General features: G+C 38.0%; 1 protein-coding gene across 1 annotated transcript in view; it reads left to right on the top strand.

Annotated features, from left to right (window-relative positions):
• LOC141495122 (uncharacterized) overlaps positions 1-22,993 on the top strand; it is a 170,717-nt gene extending 147,724 nt beyond the window's left edge. The window contains exons 67-72 of the mRNA XM_074196114.1: positions 1,772-1,974; positions 9,276-9,465; positions 13,426-13,535; positions 15,674-15,796; positions 16,311-16,452; positions 22,005-22,993. Of these exons, the coding sequence (XP_074052215.1) occupies positions 1,772-1,974; positions 9,276-9,465; positions 13,426-13,535; positions 15,674-15,796; positions 16,311-16,452; positions 22,005-22,009 (773 nt within the window). The 3' untranslated portion in view covers positions 22,010-22,993. The remainder of the gene's footprint in view (positions 1-1,771; positions 1,975-9,275; positions 9,466-13,425; positions 13,536-15,673; positions 15,797-16,310; positions 16,453-22,004) is intronic.
• The last annotated feature ends 2,095 nt before the right edge of the window (positions 22,994-25,088 follow it).

The raw sequence follows: 25,088 nt of genomic DNA, 5'->3' as shown, positions 1-25,088 counted from the left end.
GGCCAGCCACAAAGTTGGGGCAATGCAGTGTGACCAGTTTTGGAGGCACTCCCCATTTGAATTTCTGTCTAACACGCTTATTATACAGATGAGGAAACTGAGGCACAGAAAAGTTAAGTAACTTGCTATAAAATTGTACCACCCAGTGCAGGGGGAGATATAGGGAAGGAAGAGTAGCTCATATATCCATGCTACTTAGCCCCTAGGAACCACTTTGCATACATTAGCTCCTTTACTACTCATAACATGAAGGTGCTTTAGGTATAATTATCTCTAGTGTACAGATGTGAAAAACTGAAGCATTGCTAAAGTTAACTGACTTGTTCAAAGTCACACAACTAATAAATAGAAGGATCATTACCCAGAAGGGATGTTAGAGGTCATTGAGTCACCTCCCTCATTTTACAGGAGAGGAAACTGAGGCCCAAAGAAATTAAAGTAAGAGGTTGAAAGAGGCAAGGTATTGAAGTCAGGGAGATCTGGGTTTTCATCTAATCTCAGGTACTAGCTGTGTTACTCTGGGCAAGTTGCTTAACCTTTTCCTCTATAAAAGGAAGGACAACTATAGTTCCTTTTAGCTTTAAATCAATCTTTTGTAAGAGTCTTGCCCAAAATCATGTAGATTATAAATCATAGAGGTGAAATTTAAATGAAGGACTTCTGATAGTATCTATTCATCTCCCTGGAAAAGCTTGGTCTAATTAGGGAGATAAGAATTATATCCTTGAAATGATTAAAGACCAAGAAAAGACAGTTCATAGTCTTAAAGCTGACTTCCAAGGTCTTTCTACTCCAGTCAAACTCAGGTCAGTCTGCTAATGTAGTAGGAAAAGAGAAAGATCTTCAATGAAAGCAACCTGAATTGTCCCCAAATCATCTCAGCTTTCCACCTTCCATCACAGAACCTCCAGAGCTGTTGACATGGAATTTAATTGATGGGTAGACAGTTTCTCCTCCTTGCCTTGTCCTCTACACTATTGTCAAGAAGCACTAGAATAGGGGCAGCTAGGTGGCACAGTGGGTAGAGCACCAGCCCTGGAGTCAGAAGGACCTGAGTTCAAATTTGACCTCAGGCACTTAATAATGCCTAGCTGTGTGACCTTGGGCATGTCACTTAACCCCATTGCCTTTCAACCTCCCCCCCAAAAAAAAACTAAAAAAAAAAAAGAAAACCCAAAACAGGGACTAAAATTCCCAAAGCCAGGAAGGCAGCAGGGAAGGCAAGAAGAGGAGAAGCCAGGACAAGAATCAAATTTGGGAACATCCTTGAAATATAGTCAAATCATCAGGCCCTAAATGTTCCTGGGTTTTCCACTTTGAGAATCCAGGATTAGGTTCATGGGTTGAAGACTGGGTGAGAGACTTGGGAATGGGACCCAACAGGATGTGGCAGAGTGTCCTTGCAGTCAGAAGACACCTGTATCATCTGCCAAATTGGACTTGATGCTTTCTCAGGTGTTGGATTCCTGTGTATCCAGTGTAAGACTGCAGCTGCTGAGGTAGAGAGCTCTATTTCCTTCTTTATTAAAAAACAAAAGTTTGGGTGAAAATTTCTGATCTCTAAAGTACTGTGCTTTCTTTCATCTATTCTGTGAGGCTGTGGATTCAGTGACAAAATCTCAAGCTCTCAGTTGGTAGCCAAAGGAGCCTATAACTGGGGCAACCCCTTATTCCAAGCATGACTCCTTAGATAGCCCACCCTAAAATTTCAAGTGTTAACAGATGATCGAACCCATAATGTAACACTGGCTTTGTACCTCTTCTCCACCAGACCATGCAGTGATGATTGGGGACAGACATGTGGTGACCTTTGATGGGCAGGCCTATGATCTTACCTCCAGATGCAGCCTGTTGCTCGCCAAAGACTTTGCTCATAACTCCTTCATGTTTTTACTAAACCAGTCGAGCACAGGACCTAGATCCTTGTATGTGGAGTTGAATCACACAGCTGTCATCATCTCTCCAGGGCTAAAGGTAAGAGAGGCTGGGGGAGAAAGGTGACAGAGGCAAAGTGGTATTTTACACCAAAGTGTAATGTAAGCTTGCTCAGTCTTTTTCCAATCGTGTCCTATTCTTCATGGTCCCTTTTGATCACGTTTTGGAGTTTCCTTGACAAATACACTGAAGTGGGTTTACAAATTCCTTCTCCAGCTCATTTTACTCACGAGACTGAGGCAAATAGGGTTAAGTGACTTGCCCAGGGTCCCACAGTTAGTAAGTGTCTGAGACCAGATTTGAATTCAGGAAGAGGAGACTTCCTGACTCTGGCATTCTATACACTGTGCTATGTAGTTGCCTAATATAGGGTTATTTTTTTTTATGAATCCAAGGATCCTATCTGACTATTTCTCCCCTGCCCTGCTGCCCCTTCTCATAGATTCATAGATCTAGAGCTGAAATGGACTTACGTCAAATTATCAAGTCAATAAGGATTTATTAAGCATCTATGTTATAGTAGACTCTGTGTTAAATGCAAAGTAAGGCAGAAACAGTCTTGCCCCTCAAGAGCCACAGTCTAATTGGAGAGACAACATATAAACATGTATGATCAAATTTCAGAGGGCCATCAGGGCCACCCCCCTTACTTAATTGATGAGGAAACTGGGGTCCAACTTGGATAATAAGCGACAGAATTGGGCTTTAGAAGTAAAAATTTAGTGTTTTTTTTCCCCTTTGCAACATTTCTTTTTCTTTCTCTGTAGTACAAGAGAAAGGGCATGGGATATAGCACCAGAAGATCTGGGTTCAAATCTCAGCTCCCCCTTACTGCCTTAGCTTCTAAGGTACATCATGTCTTTAGCCTCACTTTCCTTATCCTCAAAATGATGTAAGTTGGTATCCGAGCATTTTTCCGGCTCTGAATCTATGATCCTATTGATTTTCATTCCCTTAAAAAAAGGGGATTTCAACTTTTTGGGGGGTCATAGACCCCTATGGCAATCCTGTGAAACCTAGGGACTCCTTCTAAGAATGATATTTTTAAATGCAAAGTTGGTTGGTTATTGTCCTTTGTTATGGAAGAAGACCAATACAACAACACTATGTTAAAGACAAGTTACAGTATGTCTGACTATGGTTGATCAGCTCCAATACAAGCTCATAATACTCTACCTCAGACTGGGCATAAATAGGCCATAGGGACACCTGGGGTGGATTCTCTAAACTTGGGCATCTCACATTTCCTTTGAACTGCTTCAATTCTACCTTGCTCAGAGAACATAGCACCTTCTCTAATGAATTACTAGTCTTGAATCGTGGTCTTTTGGGCTGCCAACATATACATGTTCGAATTCTGAATGCTTCCCACTCCTTTTAAATGCATATGGTAAAATATATAGAATTACAAAAGAAACCAATTATGTTGAAATACAGTTTTCATAATATTTTTTAGAAGTAAGTTCATAGTTAAGACTCCTTTCTTCCATGGCTTCCAGTCTAATTTTCTGAACTGGTTTACCTCTGTGAATTCTTTTCCACCTCAGAACAACATCCTGATAATGTTTTTGGATTGTGGCTAAGACCCCACCCCTACCCTGTTTCCCCATGAATTTTCCTACTGAAGATGGGTGAAAGGAGATACAGTTTTTTCCTCCTATTACATTTCCAACAAATCCCTTCCTACCCCATCTCTGTGTGAGTCTTTGGATCTTAAAAGGCCTCCAGTCAGTGGCTTATGAGCTCTAAGAGTTGGACTAGCATCCCTCTCCCCCCCCCCCCCAAAAAAAAAACTGGTTTATATTCTTGGAACTTTTGAAACCTTGCCAGAAGTCAGTGATTAGCTCCAGAAACAGGTAGAGTCAGCTGCCCTGCCTGAAGCACAATGAGCCCCCCAGATTCCTTCTCCAGGTGGGTAGAGGACCTCCCAGTGTTTCTGGCTCAATGAAAACTGTTTATAGCCTTCCATACTTAGGGTCTCTCTTCAGTCTGTGCCAAAGACCCACTGGGAAAGCAAAAAAGCTTGTTGCAACCCTTGCTGGCTCCCCTAAATGGTAACACCAGACCTGTCCCCATCCCAGAAATATAATATCTTAGGATCTCAGATTCCAAGCTGGAAACAACTCCAGATATCATAAAATTCTGTTCGTTTTTTGCTCTCCCCCCACCAAATCCCCACATTTAATACAGTGCTTAATACATGGTAAAAATTTAAATACTTTTTGACTTCAATATTCTCATTTTATATATGAGGAAAGTGAAAGCTGAGGGAAATTAAATAAATTATTTAGAGCCCACAGCTAGTAAGCTAGTCTGGTGAAGCTTATGGATCCCTCCTGGAATGATCAATCTATAATGACCTACTATGGTGCTGATATTTTTAAATGCATAAAATAGCATACATGGGATTAATATACCCTACATATTACATTAGCATACATGGGGCAGGTGAATAATGTTGGACCTGGAATCAGAATTATCTTCAAAATCTGAGTTCAAATCTGGCCTCAGACACTATATAAGTGACACAAGTTACTTAACCCTATTTACCTCAGTTTTCTCATCTATAAAATGATCTAAAGAAGGAAATGGCAAACTCAGTATTTTTTGTCAAGAAAATCCCGTTAAAAGTCAGACAGAGGGGGAGGGAAGTAAGATGGGGGGGATTGTAAAACCCAATATCTTTAACAAAAAAAAATTAAAAAAAAAAGTCAAACAGAGCTGCAGCTTGGTGGCACAGTAGATAGAGCACTGTCCCTGGAGTAAGAAGGACCTGAGTTTAAATTTGGCCTCAGACACTTAATAATTACCTAGCTGTGTGACCCTGGGCAAGTCACTTAATGCCATTTGCCTTGCCAAAAAAAATAGAGTTGGATATGATTGAACAACAACAAGGATTACCAAGGAAGTCAATTATATTGAGATAAAGGTGTTATATTTTTTCCCATCCAAGTTTCCTCAGGTTCAGAACCCCTGTTTTGTGACAGTATTATGTAATCTGCCATCACTTGTTAAGTTCAGACAAAGAGCAAAATAATATATTGTTATAATTGTAATGTTTAGCAATTTTTGAAGTGTAAATACTTAACCTGAAATTTTAATACTCAGTCTTCTCACACAACCCTGCATCTTGACCAACATAGCTCACTTTCTGTCATTTGTTGGATCTCCTGTTGCCACTGTATTATCCTCTAGTTCCTCCAGAAAAGTTCTATTTTCATAGTTTCTCTTTCCAGATGATTGTTGATTGGGATTCTCAATATATTTTTGTTTCTGGATTCCATCTACATTGTTTTCCAAGTAAAGACTCACCTTTCCAAAATATAACTTTCAGAACCTGGTAGGCAGATAAAGCACATGAACTAGACTTATAATCATAATCTCAAATACTAGACTTTTATTTTTTTGGCAAAGCAAGTGGGATTAAGTGATTTGCTCAGGGTCACATAGTAAGTGTTTGAAGATAGATTTGAATTTGGATTCTCCTGACTCTAGGATTGATGCTTTATGCACTGCATCACTAGTTCCAAGTTTTAGATTTCTTCCCTCAAGATCACTGGGAAAACTTACTCTTACTCCACCACGGAATTTTGATATAAGAATTCATTTTATGTATCCACCCAGGACATGCCTTTTTTACATGAATTATGGTCTCTGTCCCTAATTTTCCCCTGCACTCACCCCCTGAAACTGTAGGACTCTTTCTGTGGTTGATGTATATCCTATAAGCAATCATGCAAATTCTATTTCAATTGCCACTAAACCATCCTCTTCCATATACCATCTTACCTCCAAGATTTTGGGTATAGGGTATTGGATCTATCTGTCCCCCCCAAAACCATTGTAGTGATAGATTTTGGAAAAATTGGTACATGACAGGAACCCATCCCATTACTCAGGTGGTTAAAAAAAAAAACTATTATGGCCATGAGATAAGGTTAATGTCCTTCACTGTGCATCAACTTTGTTTTCTACCAACCTTTGTGATGGGGCCACCTTGACATTCAAACAATATTTGACCTATATTGGTCTATATTCCTTGCTAATCATGGGCAGGAAGGAGAAAAATTCTAAATTTAAAGAGGTATTGGGGCCACCTTCATTTTGATTTGAGCCCAAAGAGATATGGAAGCCAAGGTGTGCCAGACATGTATGTATGAGAATTAAACAGTTTGGTATAGTGGATAGGACTACAACCCTAGAATCAGTAAGACCTATGCTAAATTCCCTCCTTAGACACTTAGCTGTATGACAAAGGCAAGTCATTTAACTTTTTGTGTCTCAGTTTCCTCATTAGTAAAATAAAGGAGTTGGAATCTGAAGGTTCCTTCTAGTTCTAATGCTATGAACCTTAGGGTAGAGACTCTCCATCAATGTAATCCCACCAAGCTACAATCTCAAGGTCCATTGAGGAATTTGGGGCACAAGGAGTAGAGGCTGGAGTATGGATTTTGACCATACTGTGATGTTGGCACAGTGGAGTGAAGAGGAGCCAGGCTGTTCAGTGAAATGTGAAACACTACTCATCATTCCCAACCCCCTTGAAAAGACCTTCCTGTCCTTTTAAAGCAGCCAGTCCTGTTGGGCTGAGTGACCTGTGTGAAAGTGAGTTCTGTTTATCTTTTTGGATGATGGCTTTGAATATACCTCTTCCCCCTCTGGCATGTTTCTTCCCTTAGAACCTGTTAATTTGCCTCTGATCACACCTCTTGGGCCCCATTCCCAGAGAGGGCAAAGATCCAACATACCCCAAAACAGCAGATAATCCAAAAGTAATTTATAGAGTATTTGACTTTGGGATGTTGCCAGTTTGCCTTCATAACAAGTATTTATTGTCTACTCTTTGGCTGAGGCCAACATAAAAATCAGTTTACATTCTCTGGCACACATCAACTGTTGTGGGGGAGAGGGGAGAGGAGGAGAGAACAGCCCAAGGCTGTGTTGGACAGTAAGGGTGGAAGCCAGTTGGAAGAGAAAAAAAATTGCTACAGCTAATTAGATATGGATAACTTATAATGGACTCATAGTACAATGAAAAATACATCAGTATAGGAGGCTGAGATTATGGATCCTAATTCTGTCTCACCTACCTTTTGTCTTTGTAATCTCCCTAGGTCTCAATTTCCTCACTTATGAGAGTAGGAGTAAATGGCCTCTTAGGTACCTTTTAGCTCTAAATCCATTATCAATCAATTAATTAGCATTTATTAACTGCTTAGTATGTTGGAGGGACTATGCTAAACCCTGGAGGTTTTGACTCTACCATTCCCATATGGGTTTTTCTTGGCAAAGATTCTGGAGTGGTTTGCCATTTCCTTCTCCAGCTCATTTTATGGATGAGGAAAGTGAGACAAACAGGGTTAAATGACTTACCCAGGATCACAAAGTAAGTGTCTAAAGTCACATTTGAACTCAGGTCCTCCTGACTTCAGACCCAGCACTCAATCCACAGAGTCACAAAGCATCATCTAACTACCTTAGGGATATTGATAACAAACAAACAAACCCCATCCCCTATCTTCAAGAGTGAACCTGTTTACAAATAGGTACATACAACCTTAGTAACTGAGGGAACTGGAAAAGAACTCCTAAAGAATGAGAGCTCCTCCCATCCTAAACCTTTTAATGGGTATCCACCCTCACTACCTAGAGCTCAGGGTTCTATGAAGGAATGTGGCAGATGTAGGAGGGATATTCTGGGACTGAGCATCATTTTTTACCTTTGACTTATTGGGAAGCATTCATCAGATGCTGGGATCACTTAGCATAAAATCTATTGTGGGAAGGCTAAGGCAAGAGCTGCCAGAGTGTGGGTAGGCAAAGGATGTTTTGTGGATGACTATTCATTATACATCTGTAACCACTAATGCAGAGCCATAATTAGGAATTCTTTCACCTGGGGAACAAAAGTCTGGGGGTGGGGCTGGCTTGAGCACAAAAAAGACAGTCAAAATGGGCCAAGGGGGCATCATGGAGGACTGTTAATTATGGGGACAATAGTTGCTTTGGGGATGAAAAGTATTGTCTTCATGTCAGTGTCTTGGAACGAGGACATGTTTGTTCCACACTAGTTAGAGTTCTGACTTAACATTTAACAATGAAAGTCTGAATCAGAGGCTGGGTAATATTTGTTATTCAGTAGTAATCATACACTGAAGAAAATTTACAAAGGTGTGATTGCACCTCTGATTTTCTGTTATGGATTGAACTTTGAACATTAACCAAGCTAATGCTGAACTATTCTTGACCATTTCCTGTAATGTATCCATGTGAATCTCTTTGGTTCTCATCTCAAAAGGAGATGCTAAAAAGCATAATTGCCCACACAATTGCAGAACCCCAAACAATACCAACAGCCTACCCCCAGAGACATATGCTGTTCCCTGGATAGAAATTGTGACTGCTGTTTTTTATTTTATCTTATTTTTGATTAACAAATATTTATAGCATTTTCTTTCCTTTCCAAGTTCCCCACCCCAATTTAAAAAAAAAAACAAACCTCATAATAAATATGCATGGTCAAGCAAAACAAATCCCCTCATCATCCATCTGCCAAACTGTATCTTTCATTCTGTGTCTTGAACCCATCAACTTTATCAGGAGAGAAAGTATTATGTTTCATCGTAGTGGTCCTCTGGAATTATGAATAGTCATTGCAACTGATCACATATCTTAAGTCTTTTAAAATTGTCTTCACAATGTTATATTATGTTTTTCACCTGGCTCTGTCCACTTAATTCAGCTTCTGTTCATATAACTTTCCTCAGGTTTCTTTGATCATTTTACCTCAAAGTTGGAAGACAGTTTAGAAGTCACTTAATTCAGTGATGTCAAGCACTTAGTTCAAGACATTGACTTAGAAAATACAAAACAAGATTATCTACATTGTGTTGTGCTTTATTTTAATCTGTTTAACAATCCCTTTAGTACTCCATTACATTAATATAATTTGTTCTGACATTTCCCAATTTATGCCCCCACTTAGTTTCTAGCTACTTGTCATTACAAAAAAAAATTCAACTATAAGTATTTTTATAGCTATAAGTCTTTTCCCTCATTCTCTGACTCTTTGAGGTTACAATGTGATATCAGAGTTAGAAGCTATGCACAGTTTAGTGAATTTTTGGAAGTCTCTCCCACTTGCTTCCCAGAAGGGCTGAACCAATTCACAGATCTGCCAAGATAGCATTAATGTGTGTGGCCACTATTTGAAAGCTCCCTTTCGCTAATAAGGCTAAAATGCTACCTCCCTTGGCTGTAGGTTCCCTTCCCCATTTCATCCTCCATTAGACATTCAAATTCTAAAGCTATTCTTTTTTGCTCCTTTGTCCAAAACCCAGGTTTATAAGATATATGATTCTTCTTTGTTGGGAGAAAATTGTCTAGACTTGGATCCATTGCCCGCCAGGGTCAGAGCCAATGGGAGGAAAGAAGTTCATAAAATAGAATTATCCAATGAGAATGGTGTTATGATTTCCTGCAACATTCATTCTGATCTCTGTAGTATGACACTGGATGGCTGGAATCATGGTAAGTCTTTATTTAAGCATCACTGGGGCCAAGATATCATTGTCTCTAGCCTAGTTGTTACTATTAAAAGGGATTTAAGACTTCTTAAATTGGGCCCCGGGACTCCTAAGGGTAAACAAAGTTCTGGTTCCTGCCTTCCACGATTTTGTGGCAAACATAGACTGTGGCCATCATTACTATTATCACAAAATCATAAATATCTATTGCATTGGGAATTATATGGAAAGAATACTACAGGTAAAGGAAGCTACCTTTGTGAGTTTATAATCTAAAACATAATTTATAATTATTATCTAATAATAATTAGATAGGCAGCTGAGTGAATAGAACAACGGTGCTGGAGTCAGGAGGACCTGAGTTCAAATCAGACACTGAATAATTACCTAGCTATGTGACCTGGGCAAGTCACTTAGCCTATGGCCTTGCAAAAACCTAAATAAATAAATAAAGTGAGCAGCTAGATGGTACAGTAGATAGTACTAGAGTCAATTCATCTTCCTGAGTTCAAATCTGACTTTAATTATGTACTAGCTGTTTGGCCCTGGGCAAGTCACTTAACCCTGTTTGTCTCAGTTTCCTCAACTTTAAAATAAGCTAGAGAAGAAATGACAAGCCATTCCAGTATCTTTACTAAGAAATCCCTAAATGGAGTCACAAAGAATCAGATACAACTGTTATAACTAAACACCAAAAAACTACAAGGAAAATATTGATAATTGAACAAAATCATATAACCTCGGATCTGGAGGAGATCTTAGAAGTCATTCAGTTCTATGGTATCAAATGAGGTGCATAATGACCTAGATAACCACAAAATAACATTATGTTGAATTGTATTTTGATTTATTTTGTTAAATATTCCCCAATTCTATTTTTTATTTTATTTATTTAAGGCAATAGGATTAAGTGACTTGCCCAAAGTGACACAGCATCTAGCTGTGTCTGAGGTCAGATTTGAACTCAGGTCCTCCTGACTCCAGGGCCGGTGCTCTGACTCCAGGGCCGGTGCTCTATCCACTGTGCCACCTGGCTGTCTCCAATTCCATTTTAATCTGGTTCCTTGGCCATACTTGGAAGTTCTTGGGGCTGTGGGTTATGCATCTGATGCCTCTGATTTCTAGTTCAACCTTTCTGTTAATGCAGTAATCTCTACAACATCCCCAGCAGGTAGGCAATTCTAATGACAGGAACTCACAACAGTTTATTCATCCACTAGTATTTAGTAATAATTTACTATCTACTAAGCAATGTCATACAAAGACAAAACAAAGTAGTCCCTATTCTCAACACACTCATATTACATGGGAGAAATAACAGATACTATATATAAATATAATATATATGTATATATAAAGACATGAGGAATATCATTTTGTGAGCTGTAAGGATAATAACTTGGAGAAGGGAGATCAATTTGGAATCTATTGGAATAATCCAAACAGTAGATAAGGACCTGAACTATGGTTCATGAAAAGGAAAAGAGGGGTTAGGATTCTATTGTAGCCTTGGACGTGGTCATTGACATAATATTTATGTGTCTGGCCAAGTTATTTGCATCCCAAGGGCCTCAGTTTTTCATTTGTACAATAAGGGATCTAGATAAGATAATTTATAAGGCATAGTCCTGCTCTAGCTTATGATCTCATGATCCTATAGCTAGATTTTATTGTTTCCACTGTGTCCTAGTTCTGCCTTCTGCAGCTTTGCAGAATGAGTCTAATATTCCTCTATAGCAGCCCTTCAGATATCTGAAGACAATGATCATGTCCCAAGTTGTCTTTTCTTTAAAAAAAAAAAAATATTCTCTGACCCATTAAACCCCTAAAAGAAAGTGATGGGTAGCTAGGTGGTACAGCAGATAGAACACTGGTCCTAGAGTCAGGAGGATCTGGGTTCAAATCCAGCCTCAGACGATTTAATAATTACCTAGCTGTGTAACCTTAGGCAAATCACTTAACCCCAGAGTCTTGCAAAAAGCATGTAAAAAAAAAAGAATAAGTGAGTCAGGTGTCTCTATCATATGAGCACATTAGAAGAAATTGCATTTTGGGTGGAGGGAGAATATATTTAAGCTGACTTAAGAATAGATATAAATATGTAGTTCTGGCAAATGAAGAATGAGTTTTTCCTCTAGCTCCTTTCCTTTTAGGGATTCCTCTATGACTCTGCTCTCTTCTATAACTTCAGAGGGCAATCTGGGTCTTCAACAAGTACAAGGGTGAGGCTCACAATCTAAGGGGGCCCTGTCGGACTTCACATTCTAGCTGAGGAAGATAATGTACACATATCAAAAAATAATTTAGGGAGAAGGCCCTAGCAGTTGGAAGGATCAGGAAAAGCCTTATGTAGAAAGTAAAACTTGAACTGAACCTTGAAGGAAACTAGAGATGCTTAGGAAAAAGTGTTTTTCAGGAATGTGGGGCAAGAGAGAGAACTGTGCAAGATATAGAATCAAGGGGTTGTATTCCTATGAGGAAGAAATCAAAAAAGTCAGAATGGGGAAAGACAATGTTTTTGGTTGTGAGTAAAGAGTGAAGATTAAAAAGGTAGGTTGGAGTCTTATCCTAAAGGATATTTTCTGGTTCATTTAACCAACAAGCATTTATTAAGTGCTTACTATTCTGTTCCAGGTTGTGTAAGGACTTGGGGGCAAGAAAAAAGGAAAATTAGTCCCAGGCCTTAAAGAATTTAAATTCTAACATATAGACAGGCCTCTACTGATTACAGACAGAGTAGATGGAAGGTAAGCTGAGAAAAGAAGTTTTTGGTAGTTGGCAGAGGAGAGGGGAACCACCGGGACAGGTGACCCATAGAGGTAGGCCACCAACAGGTCAGAGCTCTGAAGGAAACTGGGCATAGGTGAAAAGGCATTCCAGGTAAGGGGGACAGGCCAACGGGTGGGAGTTATTTCCTTAAGAAGTCTCTAGAGGTGGGTGTGGGCCATCAGTATGTCATCCAGGTGTTAGACCTACCACCCACACCCTACCTCCTCAGTTATATAGTCCAGAGTCAAGTTAATTTGATTTCATGACTACATAATAGAATGGGAAGAACACTTGGTTTGGATTTAAAAAAAAAAGACCTGGGTTTGAATCCTTTGTATGATATTGAACAAATCACTCAACCTTTCTAAACCTCAGTTTCTTCATCTGTAAAATAAAAGTGAAGGATGCTTGTCATAATATAGTACAGTATTATCATAAAGATCAAATGAGGTAAAAGTAGTATATGAATGTCAACAGCCCATATTCCTTCCACTTTACCAAAAGTCATTGAAATGTCAGAAGAGGTCATTGAGACCTTCAAGTCTAGTGCCATCTTTTTATTAATGACAAAACTGAGGTTGAAGTGGCATGGTGGGGAGAGTACTAGAATATGGAGTCAAGAAAGCAGGAGTTCAAATCCTACTTTAGTCATTTTATTAGCTATAGTCTCTGGGTAAGAAACTTAATGATGCTTCATCTGTAAAATGAAATAATATTATTTACCTTACAGAGTTTATTGTGAGGAACAAATACATAATAGGTAAAGAGTTTCCTAAACTTGCAGGTGCTTATATAAATGTTGCTGTTAGTGAGTTCATCAGTTGTGTTTGATGAATGATCCCATTAGGGTCATGGCAAAGATAGTGGAAGTGGTTTGCCATTTCTTTCTCCAGTGGATTAAAGCAAACAGAGATTAAGTGACTTACCCAGGGTCATTCAGCTAGTGAGTGTTTGAAGTTGGATTTGAACTCAGGTGTTCCTGACTCTAGACCTGGTGTTGATATCATTGTTCAGGGCCAGATTGTAAGCATCTAAGGCAGAATTTGACTCAGTTTCAAGACTCCCTAGCTTTTACCATTTCATTTCAGCACCAAGATTCTCTACCATTCGACAAAAGTCCCAAGGGTTACTCTTGCCCTGTCTCATGTCAGCACCTCTTCCTCACCCAGTCTTACTCTCTGGCCTCTCTCCACAGGTATATCTGCAGGCATCTTGGGCACCAATGACAATGAGGTGGGCAATGATCTGTTGCTTCCAAATGGATCCCTGGCAGGCAATCTGGATGAGTTCATGGAGGCCTGGCAGGTCAGTCTCATACTCCTCATGACAGGTATGCAGGGAGCAGGACCTCCAGGAAAGTTTTCTGACCCAATAGAAGGTATCTCCAGGTCTCTATTAGATAAGATTTGTCCTCTGATGATACAGGACTGATCTTTAATGGAGCATGTAGGTAGTACAGTGAATAGAATGCCAGGTAAGCCTGGAGTCAAAGTAGACTCAGACATTTACTTACTAGTGTTACCTTGGGCAAGTCACTTAACCCTATTTGCCTTAGTTTCCTCATCTGTAAAACTGGAGAAGGAAATGGCAAAACACTGCAGTAGATTTGCCACGAATACCCCAAATGGTGTCATGAAGAGTCAACTTTGGCTCAAGAACAACAGTCGTGTCTTTAATGTTGTTTAATGCAGAAAGGAATCAAGCATGTATCAAACCCTTACCATGTAGGAGGCCTCTTGCTCAGTGATTTTCAAATACTATCTGTTTGATCTAGTAGTGCAATCTTGTGAGGTCGATGCTATTACTCTCATTTTACAATTAAGGAAACTGAGGTAGAGATTAAGTGATTTGCTCAGAGTAATACAGTTAGTATATGAGACTGAATTTGAACTTGAGTCTTCCTGACTCCAGGCCCAGTGCTCAGACCTTTAGGACTACTCCCAGAAAGAGCTAGTATCAGAGGCAGAGATATACAGTGAAAAGGGCACTGGAAAACCTCAGCTCAAATCCTAGCTCTTCCTCTTATTTTCCATGTTGACAAGATGAGGGAGTTAAAGTAGACAGACTTTAAGGTCCTTTCCAGCTCTTCACTAAAGATCTAATGCCTCAGTTTCTCCCTCTGTAAAATAAAGGGTTTGAACTGCTTGGTCTCTAGTTCCTTCCAGTTCTAAATAATTGATACTACTAAAAGTGGGGAAAGTGAGGCAGGGTGATATTAGGAATAAGAAAAATGTGGATTCTGTCTGAGGGGAAATCAATCTTTCTTCTCTACTCTTGGAGATTTTGCTGCTCTGTCAAAAGTCATGGGAAAACTCTTGATCCCAGTTTCCTTACAAGAAACCAAGAACAGTAAACTAACCCACTGGAATCTGAGGACTTTTTAAAAAATTGTTTAATGTATAAAGTCTCATCTCTATATAACCTGGGTATTGGGAGGGGGGATGTATTATTTTTTTCTATACATTTAGTAAATTTTACAAATTAACATGAGTGTGTTTCCTACTAAAATCTTATTCCAATGCTGTACTGTGAGGTGGAGGTGACCCTGGAGTTTCAAAGACTATGGCAGTAGAACGGCTATGGCAGTAGATCAAATATGTGCTCCGTGAGCATATTCCTTTAAAGACAGGGTGAGATTAAGTACAAGCCTAGTAAGAGACCTTGGTTCTGTCATCCAAAGAATAGATCTACTAACTAACCTGCAAGGCTCATAATCAGAAGGCTAATCACTGGGTGGTGAATTCTGGAGACAAAAGAAATTCATGAAAATTGTGAAATCATGAATTTTTTGTTTTTGAAGAATAATCCATGGTCCTGAGATGAAACTTTAGACTGGGTTCAGTTTTTGGACATATAAATCTGCACCTTTCATTTGGATTGCCTCTGCAGAGCCTGCAAATGTTCTAATGACTGGTCTGTCAAAGACGAGCCCTCTCATTACTGAGGCTTCTCAATACTCATTCTTACAACAGTATTGATGGTTACCTTCATTTACCGTGGAGAAAACCAAAGTTTGGGTGATTTGTTCAGGGTTACATGGAATAAGTAGCAGATCTTGAGGTGTTAGAAGATGGCATCTTGTAAGTTTTTCTGGGCTCTTAAATTCTGGTTTTGACCAGAAACTGAAATATCTTGGCCAGGAAAAAAAAATTAACAATTATTAAGTAAAGTATTAAGTAAATGATGTGCCAAGTACTATATGCTGCTAGGAATACAAATAAAAAGACTAAAACAAAAGCTAAATCTTGGGTTCAAATCCAAGCTCTGATATTTACAAACTGTGTGATCCTTGGTGGCAGAAAATCACTTAACATCTTGGAACCCTAATTTCTTCATTTATAAAATGGGAATAATAACAGTAGTGCTTATCTTACAGTATTATGAGGACCAAATGAGATGAGCCTTTATTATTTTTTGGAAAATGTTTGTGTTTACCTCACTAGGTGGATGGTGAGTGCAAGGCTCAGAGAAGGAAAGTAAAGGTCTGTCTTAGTGCTGCTTCCTCCAGGCTCTGCAAAATATTCTTTCTGGATGCCCACTCTGAGCTCCGTAACTGCTTCCAAGTGGTGAGTACAAGTGGACTGGTGGTTAAAAAGAAAAAAAATCAGAAGGAGGAAAAACCTTATGAACAAGGTTAGTACTTGGGAATATAGGATCACCAGTGGGGTGGAACAGTCTCCAACTAGATCATCAGTTCTCCCACCACTTGGTCTTAATATCCCTATTCTCCAAATAGTTTCTTAATTAACCCTCTGCTGAGATATTAAGCAGATGAAACATCAGAGTTCTTTAGTTCTAAAACCCTTTTAAGATCTGTTCAGTAGAGAATTTGAGTAGCAATCAGATCTCATTGTTGGAAAAGCAAATTTACTAAAGAGAGATTTACCCCCTCTGTCTCACCTTCAGGGGACTCCTACACTGTTTGAATTGCCTCCAGGTACCAGAAAACCCTTAACACACTGGGAAGAGGTCTAATCTACATCCCTCCCTTCTGTTGCTTGTCCCTATTCCCCAACCCATTAGCCATGTATTGATTGATCTATGGGCAAGGTGGAGTGGTTTTGGGACATTCTATTCTAGATAGATCCTGCCCCGTTCTACAGCATGTGCATCCAGGACACCTGTGAGATAAATGAACTCCAGGCTGCCTGTAATATGGTTTCTGCCTACATCCACCTATGCAGTCGAGGCTTTGTTCCTCTGTCAACTCCTCCTTCATGTGGTAAGTTCTTAAAACTCTCTGAATCTGTCTTTGTGTGGTTGTTCCCTTACACTATCTGATGGTGGAGGCTATAGTGCCTCACCTCATACACACTCCAGTTATTCACACAGCTCTTGAGAATTTCTGTTCTACAGATTGATTAGAAGGTTTCAAGTTTGACCAGACCCATCCTGCCTATTTCTGCAATTCCCACAGATGTTCCTTCCTAATTTTCCTAATTATTAATTTATTCAACAAATCAAGGTCCTATGTGTAAGATATTGTGTCTGTGGCAGAAACAGAAAAGTATTTTAGTGAGCAAAGAGATAAGACACAAGCACAATTAAATGTAGATGTCCCTTTCCTTGACAAATTACTTTGTACACATTTTTATTTAACTTTCTGTATATATTCATATATGCATATAAACACACATATATACATGTATTATTCTCTGCTTCACTTGTCCCTCAGCATATAACTTCCTTAAGAGATTTCTTGGTTTCATATTCCCCAGTACCTCCCACTATAATACTTATTGAATGAATGAATTTAAACGAATTTAATACAAATTAGAAATGTATAGGGCAGAGGCAAGCATTTATTAAGTGCCTACTATATACCAGGTGCTTTAGTATGTTATCTCATTTGATCCTCACAACAACTGTGAGAGATAAGGGTTATTATGATCTCTAATTTTCAGTTGAGGAAACTAAGACAGGCAGCAGTTAAATGACTTGCCCAGGGTCCTACAGCTCCCATGTATCTGAGATCATATTTGAACTCAGATCTTCATGACTGAAACTGGATCCACTGTACTACCTAGGGAATGTGAATTCTTTGAGATATTTCTTGCCATCTTCAAATCTCTAGTGAGATACAAAACATAGTAAGTATTCAATAAATATTTGATAAAAGAGGCAAAGATCTTCAAGTTGGATCTTGAAAGATAGATAGACATAAAACAGGCAAAACTGAGTGGGGAGCATAGAAACTAGAGGTGGGGGGTTCTAATTCCTATAGTTATGATACAAAAACAGAAAGTAATTTGAAATAAGCCCAGACTGGACCCAACTTTGGGAGCCATTGAATGCTAAGAATTTGTACTTTATTGGATAGCTAATGGTTTGCACTTATCCTTATTACTCCTACAAAGACACTATATGCTCCTGACATATTTGATGTTAATGCTCCCCCTCTCCACTTAGTTTTACATTGTCATAGGTTACATACTTGTCTCATCAGATCTAAGTGCCAGGGACTCCATGTAGTGTTCTTTAAATAGTGTCCAATAATAATAACTCACATTTATATAGTGCTTTATGGTTACAAAGCACTCTACATATATTGCCTCATTTAACTTCCACTAAAGGCCCAATCTGAGGGCTCACTTTAGTGTGAAGGTGACCCTGCATTCTTAAAAGGGATATCAATGAAATGCAAGCTATGGAAGGGCCTACAAAACTGGGAAGGCTTTGAGTAGGGGCCAATGGGCCATCAATCGATGGCCAAAGGACCAAACTAGCTTAGCTCAGGGAGACTTACTTCCAATGCAAGGTTGATCAAAAGATGATAAATCTTTTTGACCAAAGCAACTCACTGAGCCTTCTACAAAGGCATGGGGAAGTATTAGTGCACACTAATGAAATCCAAGATCATTTGCAAGATTGAGGTATTTCATTTCATAACAGGGAATTAGATAGAAATAGACATTTAAAATGAAAACTTTTTGATGGCAGTAAGGTCTTTTCTGAGCCTATATTTACCACAGACAGCTGTAAAACAATATATAAGGAAAGTCTTAGAACCAGTTTATACCTGGCTTGCCAATTATTAAATTTTCAGTGTGTTTATATGTATTTTTTGCATAGCCAATTAGCAAATATTTTCTGCACTTTATTTTGATTAATTTTTCAGCACCTTTTCATCCCAATAGGGAATGATTTTTATCCAAGTTAGTAAGATGACCAAAGGAAAATCTATGTTGTAACTGTTTATTTTCTAAGCTGGAAAAGACCAAAAGAGATCATCTATCTCTAGAAGTGAAAATAATAAAGTGGACAAATTCTTTAGCACTAAATATTTTCATTGGGTGAGAATCAATTGCAATATTTTACATAATTATAACTTTGAAAAGTTTAAATTGGAAAACAACCACTTCAGTATTATTTGAACTAATTAGAAATTTTCTATAATACTTTTTGTAGCAGCTATGCTGTACTCTCACATATGGGCCCTAAGAAGAGGGTCTTGTGTTTAAGACACCTTTTATATCAAGATCCATTCTTTTAAAATCAAAAGCTAGTGTGTTTATTCTTATCAGACCAACCAGAATTATTTATTCAAAGCTAAAGTCATTTAAACAAAAGCATTAGGAAGTAACAAAATATTCCTATAATATACTCTCTTATAAATTATAAAAGGAGATATTAAAAAGAAAGAGGGAAACTATATGAAGATACAAGCTTCTGAGTCTTCCAAACTGTAGTTCTTCTTTCCTGTCATGACATCGATAGAACTCACTATCCACAGATATAAATTGCAACTTAGCCTTGCTTGTCTATCCCCTGACTGACATCTCTTTCCAAAAATCCCCCATAGGGGGTCCATACTCCATAATATCACCAACAGCAGACCAAAACTACTGTAGCAGTGTGTGGTTTTGTGGTGGAGTGTAAAGGTGACTGGGAAGGAAAAAAGGGTCAATAGACTGAAATATCTTTAAGAATGGCCAGAGTTCTTAGAAACATCTTAGGGAACTTGTTCATTGTCAAAGCTCTCCTTAATTTTTGTTTTTTCTTACAGGTTGAAAAAAAAAAAGGGGAGTTGGCTTTGACTTATGAAACTTTGCTGATATATAATAATCTTTAGCCCAAGAAATCTAAATCAGGAGTTGGGTTTAGTTTAGGTCTTTCAAACAAAGCTGGAACTTTATCTTTCAGAGGCTGGACTTCTCAAACATGTTTTTTGTCTTTTAAGACTAAAAAGTACAGAAAATACCAGTTTTACATTGGTTTCTGTTCAGAAAATTACAGGAAAGTATAGCCAACCAGTCAGTTTGAACACATTGAGGGACAGCTTGGTTGTTTAATAAAAGTCAATATTTTAGAAACGTCTGTATTTTTAGCAAAAAATCAAATAGGGCTGCTCCTTTTTAGGCCACCCAGCACTTATTAAGTGATCACACACATGTGTGGCACTTTTCTGGGCACTGTGCCTAGTTAAAAAAACAGATTTAGTACTTGCCCTGGAGAAATTTATGTTTAAAAAAATCACTCTTTGCCAAACCACATACATTCACATGAAGGAAAGGAGAGAAATGTCCAACCTGGTCTTCATCAACATTGGCTATTCTCAGAGAAAAACAACAATTGGTTTTGAGTGATTGCCAGATTTGTGGTCAATGAGCTGGGTCCTGAAGTTGAGAAATGAAGAACTTGGACTTAGATTGCTAAATTTACCTGTTGCATGCACAGTTGTCTACAGTTGTCTTGAGTTCTATCTTTTGCCATCATCTTGTATACATCAAGGAAATGTATATATTGTCAGACTTCTTCTTACTTCTCATTTTTTTTATTGTTAATCATAACAAAATTTTAAAAGTCATAGTCATCTCACTTTTTTACCTGGAAAAAATTAACTGTAAGAAAAAAAAAACCATGCATATATTTCCTGATTGTATCCAAGAAGATGGTAAAAGGAGAAATTGGTACAACTATTTAAGACTTAACTGGGCATGCAAAAGGCAAATTTAACACCTAGAAAAATTATCAGAAAGAAAAAAAGCCTTAGGCTTTACCTGGGAAGTTTCTCTGTCTAGAGTTGGGATGATTTCTGGTTCTGACATTTTTACCAATATTGTTATTTGACACCCTTTTGTCAGTTCCCCTAACAATTTTATTTCTGAATCAGCCTCTAGAAAGAGGTAATAACTTTAGTATTCAGTCAAGTCAAGTGACCCCATTTATGACCCCATTTAGGATTTTCTTGACAAAGATACTGAGGTGGTTTGTCATTTCCTTCCCCAGGTCAGTTTACAGATGAGGAAACTGAGACAAATAGGTTAAGTGACTTTCCCAGAATCACACAGCTAGATACTGAGGCCAGATTTGAACTAAGGAAGTATTCCTTCCTTCAAACCTCATACTACCCAGTTTCAGTATAACAAAGGCTACTAGAAAGATACCACTTCCTCATTCCAATAAAACTCAATGGCAAAGACTGATTTTTTTAAAGAATGATAATTAAAAATAAAATTAAAATGATATTAAACTCCTTGGAGATCACAAGATGGAGGGGGAGGCTAAGGGGGTTGGGAAATTACACTTCTTAATTATTTACAGCCTATATGTGTGAAAGGGAGGCTGGTAATTTACCCTCACTCAAATCCAGTTCACATATATTCATGTTATATCACCTCTCTGATAGCTTGGTTTTCTTCAAAAAAGACAAGCAACAATACACATACACACACACACACACATATAGGCATATATATGAATACTCATTAGTAATACAATTTAAACTTGTTGCTTTATGAGTGTGAACCTTTGAAATTTTACTATATAAGAAAGGCTACTGGGGGTAAAGTTTATTCATCCAGCACCAACCCTAAACAACCACAACCTATACACAGATTTACAACTGTCCTGTATGTATGTATCACTTTGACCCCAAAATAAAGAACACAGTAGAAAGACAGAGAACCTCAATTACTTTTAGGACATGATCTGTAGAATGGTCTGAGAAAAGTGATAATTTTGTATCATTTTTGTCAGAATGATGAAGGGTAGGAAAATAAGTGAAAAATGAATACCATTACTTCCTTTAGGATATTACAGAATTACCTAGTGTTTCTGGGAAATGATCACTCCTAAGAGAAAGAGATTCATTAAGAGTTCATTTCCTCTCCCAGCCTAGTGAGAATGAAACAGCATTTTAAACATAGAAAACACTCAACATTTCCTCATTTTTAAAATGAAGGGGTTGAAATGGTGTCTTTTATTTCTAATATTCTATTAGTTTCATTCTAGGAGTTTAAGCTCCTGATACCTTAAGCATACCCCCCCTCAATCTGGATTCATAGGACTGAGAAGCATAGAAAAGAGGGTATCCTACTCTAAGAATATTAGGACCAGAGTGGTTAAAGTGGTTACTCAAGATCACACAAGTAGTAAGTTATAGAAGGGGAGACTTGAACTCAATTGCTCTGAATCCAGATTTGGGACTCTTGTGATTATATGTCATTTTAACTGATCTTGTTTAGCTTTATATTTATAGAAGTGACTTCGTGGGTTATTATTGTGGGGGGAGGGAGTCTCAATTTCCTTAGCTTTGAAAGGAATGAGATGGACTAGGTAACCTCTAAGACTCCTTCCAACTCTAAAGCTGTGATTTCTTAAGAGCAAAGACTATATAGCTTAATGTTTACACAGGAGTACAAAAAGAGATTTCCTGAAGACCAACAGATCATTTTGTGATGGCTTTGGCAGCGGTGCAAGATGCTTAGGCTCTTGGACTAACATTATTCCTTCTTCCTTGGAGAAAGACCTCATTTCTATTTTCTTTTTCAGTTTAAGATGCTGCTCAGAGAAGCCCTATGTTGACAAAAGATGGCAACTCTCACCTTCTGACATCATCCAGTTCTAACATTCAACAAGCAGTGTCAGCCTTGTAGAAAATAATCACTAGAGAGGAGAGAAAACACATCCACCAGAGAATGAAAAAAAAAACTGAGCATGCCTGTGACCTGCTGAAGGGGAGCCTTTATTGTCACTCTAAGCAACATGGTCAAGGATGTGGTAGACAATCCCAACAAGTTTCAGTGAACGATTTCCTCCTTCACTTCAAGAGCCTACAAGACTGGGATTATAATGTGCTCTACTCTGTTCAAAAAAGCTCTTCTCTGGCACTACAGAGGGTTGGTTCTATTCTAGAGAAAGAAAGAAAAAGAACAATCTGTTTTGTTAGAAAGAAGACATTCATTATATACTTTCTGAACACCTGTTCTATGAATTGTGGTTGTTCTGAATCAATTTTAGGAAGGTGAGGAGGTGTCAAGTGGGCTGTCTTAATTAATTTCATCAAATAAGGCTTCTTCCAGTTGTATTTTACCATCAAATTCCATTTTGTGACTGGTTTAAAAAAACATGATACTGTTATACAGCATATGGCACTTGACCTCACTTGACCTCAGTTATTCCAACTCCCCATTTCCTACCAGGATTGGGGAAGGTCTACAGTTGCTGTTGGCTCAGGCAACCATAGTATTTTTAAAAGGTAGAGGTGATCTCTTCAGATTTTCTTATCAAGTTGTTTTTTTTTAAATACTGTAAATAAACAATTTAAATTTTGAGATTTGGTGGGAACAACCTCCTGAATTAATATTCCGGGGAAGCTCCCAAGTGAATAGTAGCATTCCATGAGCGTCTTAATCACAGGTTTTCCTAACTTGTTGTAGTCACAACTCAGAATAACAGGGTCCTGATTTATACTGTAATCAAACTTTTGAACTTGAGTTAATGTAATTTCCTTAATTTTGCTTCTTATTAATAAATTTGGTTGAATCCAAGAACTTCTTTGCTTTGGGGAATTCATTAGTGAAACTAGTTTAGGTTTATGGAACACTTTACATATATTATTAAACCAGATTTCTGAACCATTTTTGTGACATGGTCCCCTTTGGTCTGGTGAAGCTCATGTACTCCTTTATTTTTATTTGTTTGTTTGTTTGGTTTTAGGTTTTTGCAAGGCAAATAGAGTTAAGTGGCTTTCCCAAGGCCACACACCTAGGTAATTATTAAGTGTCTGAGACTGGATTTGAACTCAGGTACTCCTGACTCCAGGGCCAGCGCTCTATCCACTTTGACACCTAGCCACCTACTCATTTGTTTTTAAATGACTAAACTAAAATATATAAGATTACAAAGGAAGCGATTTTCATCTAAATATGCTTATCAAAGTATTATTTTCAAAGTTCACAGTCTATACAATAGAGAGTGTTATCTCCCTTTAACATTTGATGAAATTGACCCAGAGAGGGAAAACATTTTAAAAATACTTAGCTAGGGGCAGCTAGGTGGCACAGTGGATGGAACACCAGGCCTGCAATCAAGAGGACCTGAGTTCAAATCCAGCCTCAGACACTTAATTTGCCTAGCTGTGTGACCTTGGGCAAGTCATTTAACCCCATTGTCTTAAATAAGTAAAAAAATTTTTAAAAGAATACATAGACTAATAAATGTTAGATTTAGGACTCAAACCCAATTTCGGACTTATGAGCCTTGCATAAATTGGGATACTAGGCTTGAAGAAATGACCTGGTTTCAAATCCCTTCTCAGATACTTAGTAGCTGTGTTATCTTAGGTTAGTTAGGTAAACTCTCTGAATTTCAGTTTCCTTGTGCAAAATAGGGGTGGAAGGAGGGAGGATTAAATTCGATGGTTTCTGAAGTTTTCCCAGCTGTAAATCTATGATGCTGTGACTGTCTGGCATTCTTTCCACTGTTATGAAGAGAAATTTCACTTTTGTAAAACTGATTATGAATGAGCCCCATTTAAGTCCTGCTTTCAGAACAGAGAATAATAGGTTTAAGATTTTCTCAAGTTGCATTTCTGATGCTAAAAGGCAAGGGACTACTTGGGATTGTCTTTGTTTTCGCTATTAACTAGTTAATTGTCATTTAGGAGCACTTGCCTTAAAAATGGCATTAAAAGGATTAGCTGGAATTAGCTTACCCATTTATTAGTGTATAAGCCACCATGTGACATTCCTAATAAGGTGTGTACTACCAACTCAAGTGATCCATAGGCACAAGCAGAAGTGAATCAATGGAAATTTGGAAATTCTCTTTTCAGTCTATAGATACATACAGATCTTTTTAATGCTTCAAACCAGGCTTTTGCCTAGTATAAGGGTATGAATATGCCAACAATAATTCATCAGTCATCATATTAGAACCCTATTCCATTGAGATTCTAATTTCTTTCCCATCTTTCACATGACCTGAAAAGATAACTTAGTAATATAGAGGATGGGGGATATTTAATTAGAGTGGAATAAAAAAAAATTACAGATTGACTGTTTGGATGTTTTTCTAAACAGTTTAAAATGTCAAGTTCTTCAGATGTTAATTGTTATTGTTTTGTTTCAGTTGTGTCTGACTCTTTGTGATCCCATTTGAGGTTTTCTTGGACTTGTAAATCATTTCCTCCATCAGCTTTTATAGATGAGGTAAATGAGGCAAATAGGGTTAAGTGATTTACTCAGAGTCACATAGTTAGTGTCTGAGGTCAGATTTAAACTCAGGAAGACAAGTCTTGATCCCAGGTCTGGTGTGCTGTGTATCTTAGCTGCCCTTTAGGAGGGAAAGATCAAGGATTAGGAAATTTTAGATTATTCACGATGTAAAAAAAAAAACTTGACCTCTATCAGTGGGAGAAAGAAATGGATTTAAATGCATTTTGAAAAGAAAATCAAGACAACTGATAATGTGAGGGATAAAGGAGAAAAAATCCTAATGTTTCTAGGATTTCAAAGACAAATGTAATTTTTGTAGGGAGATGATGAGTTTAATTTTAGACACGTTGACTCGTAAGTGGTGGTGAGATGTTAAAGTTCAAGTGTTCAAGGACATTTCTGGGAGGAGGCTGAAGAT

This window comes from Macrotis lagotis, chromosome 8 (assembly GCF_037893015.1).
Source record: "Macrotis lagotis isolate mMagLag1 chromosome 8, bilby.v1.9.chrom.fasta, whole genome shotgun sequence".
NCBI classification, from domain to species: domain Eukaryota; kingdom Metazoa; phylum Chordata; class Mammalia; order Peramelemorphia; family Peramelidae; genus Macrotis; species Macrotis lagotis.
The sequence above is the reverse complement of the archived record's forward strand: the minus strand, read 5'-3'. Positions and strand labels throughout refer to the sequence as shown.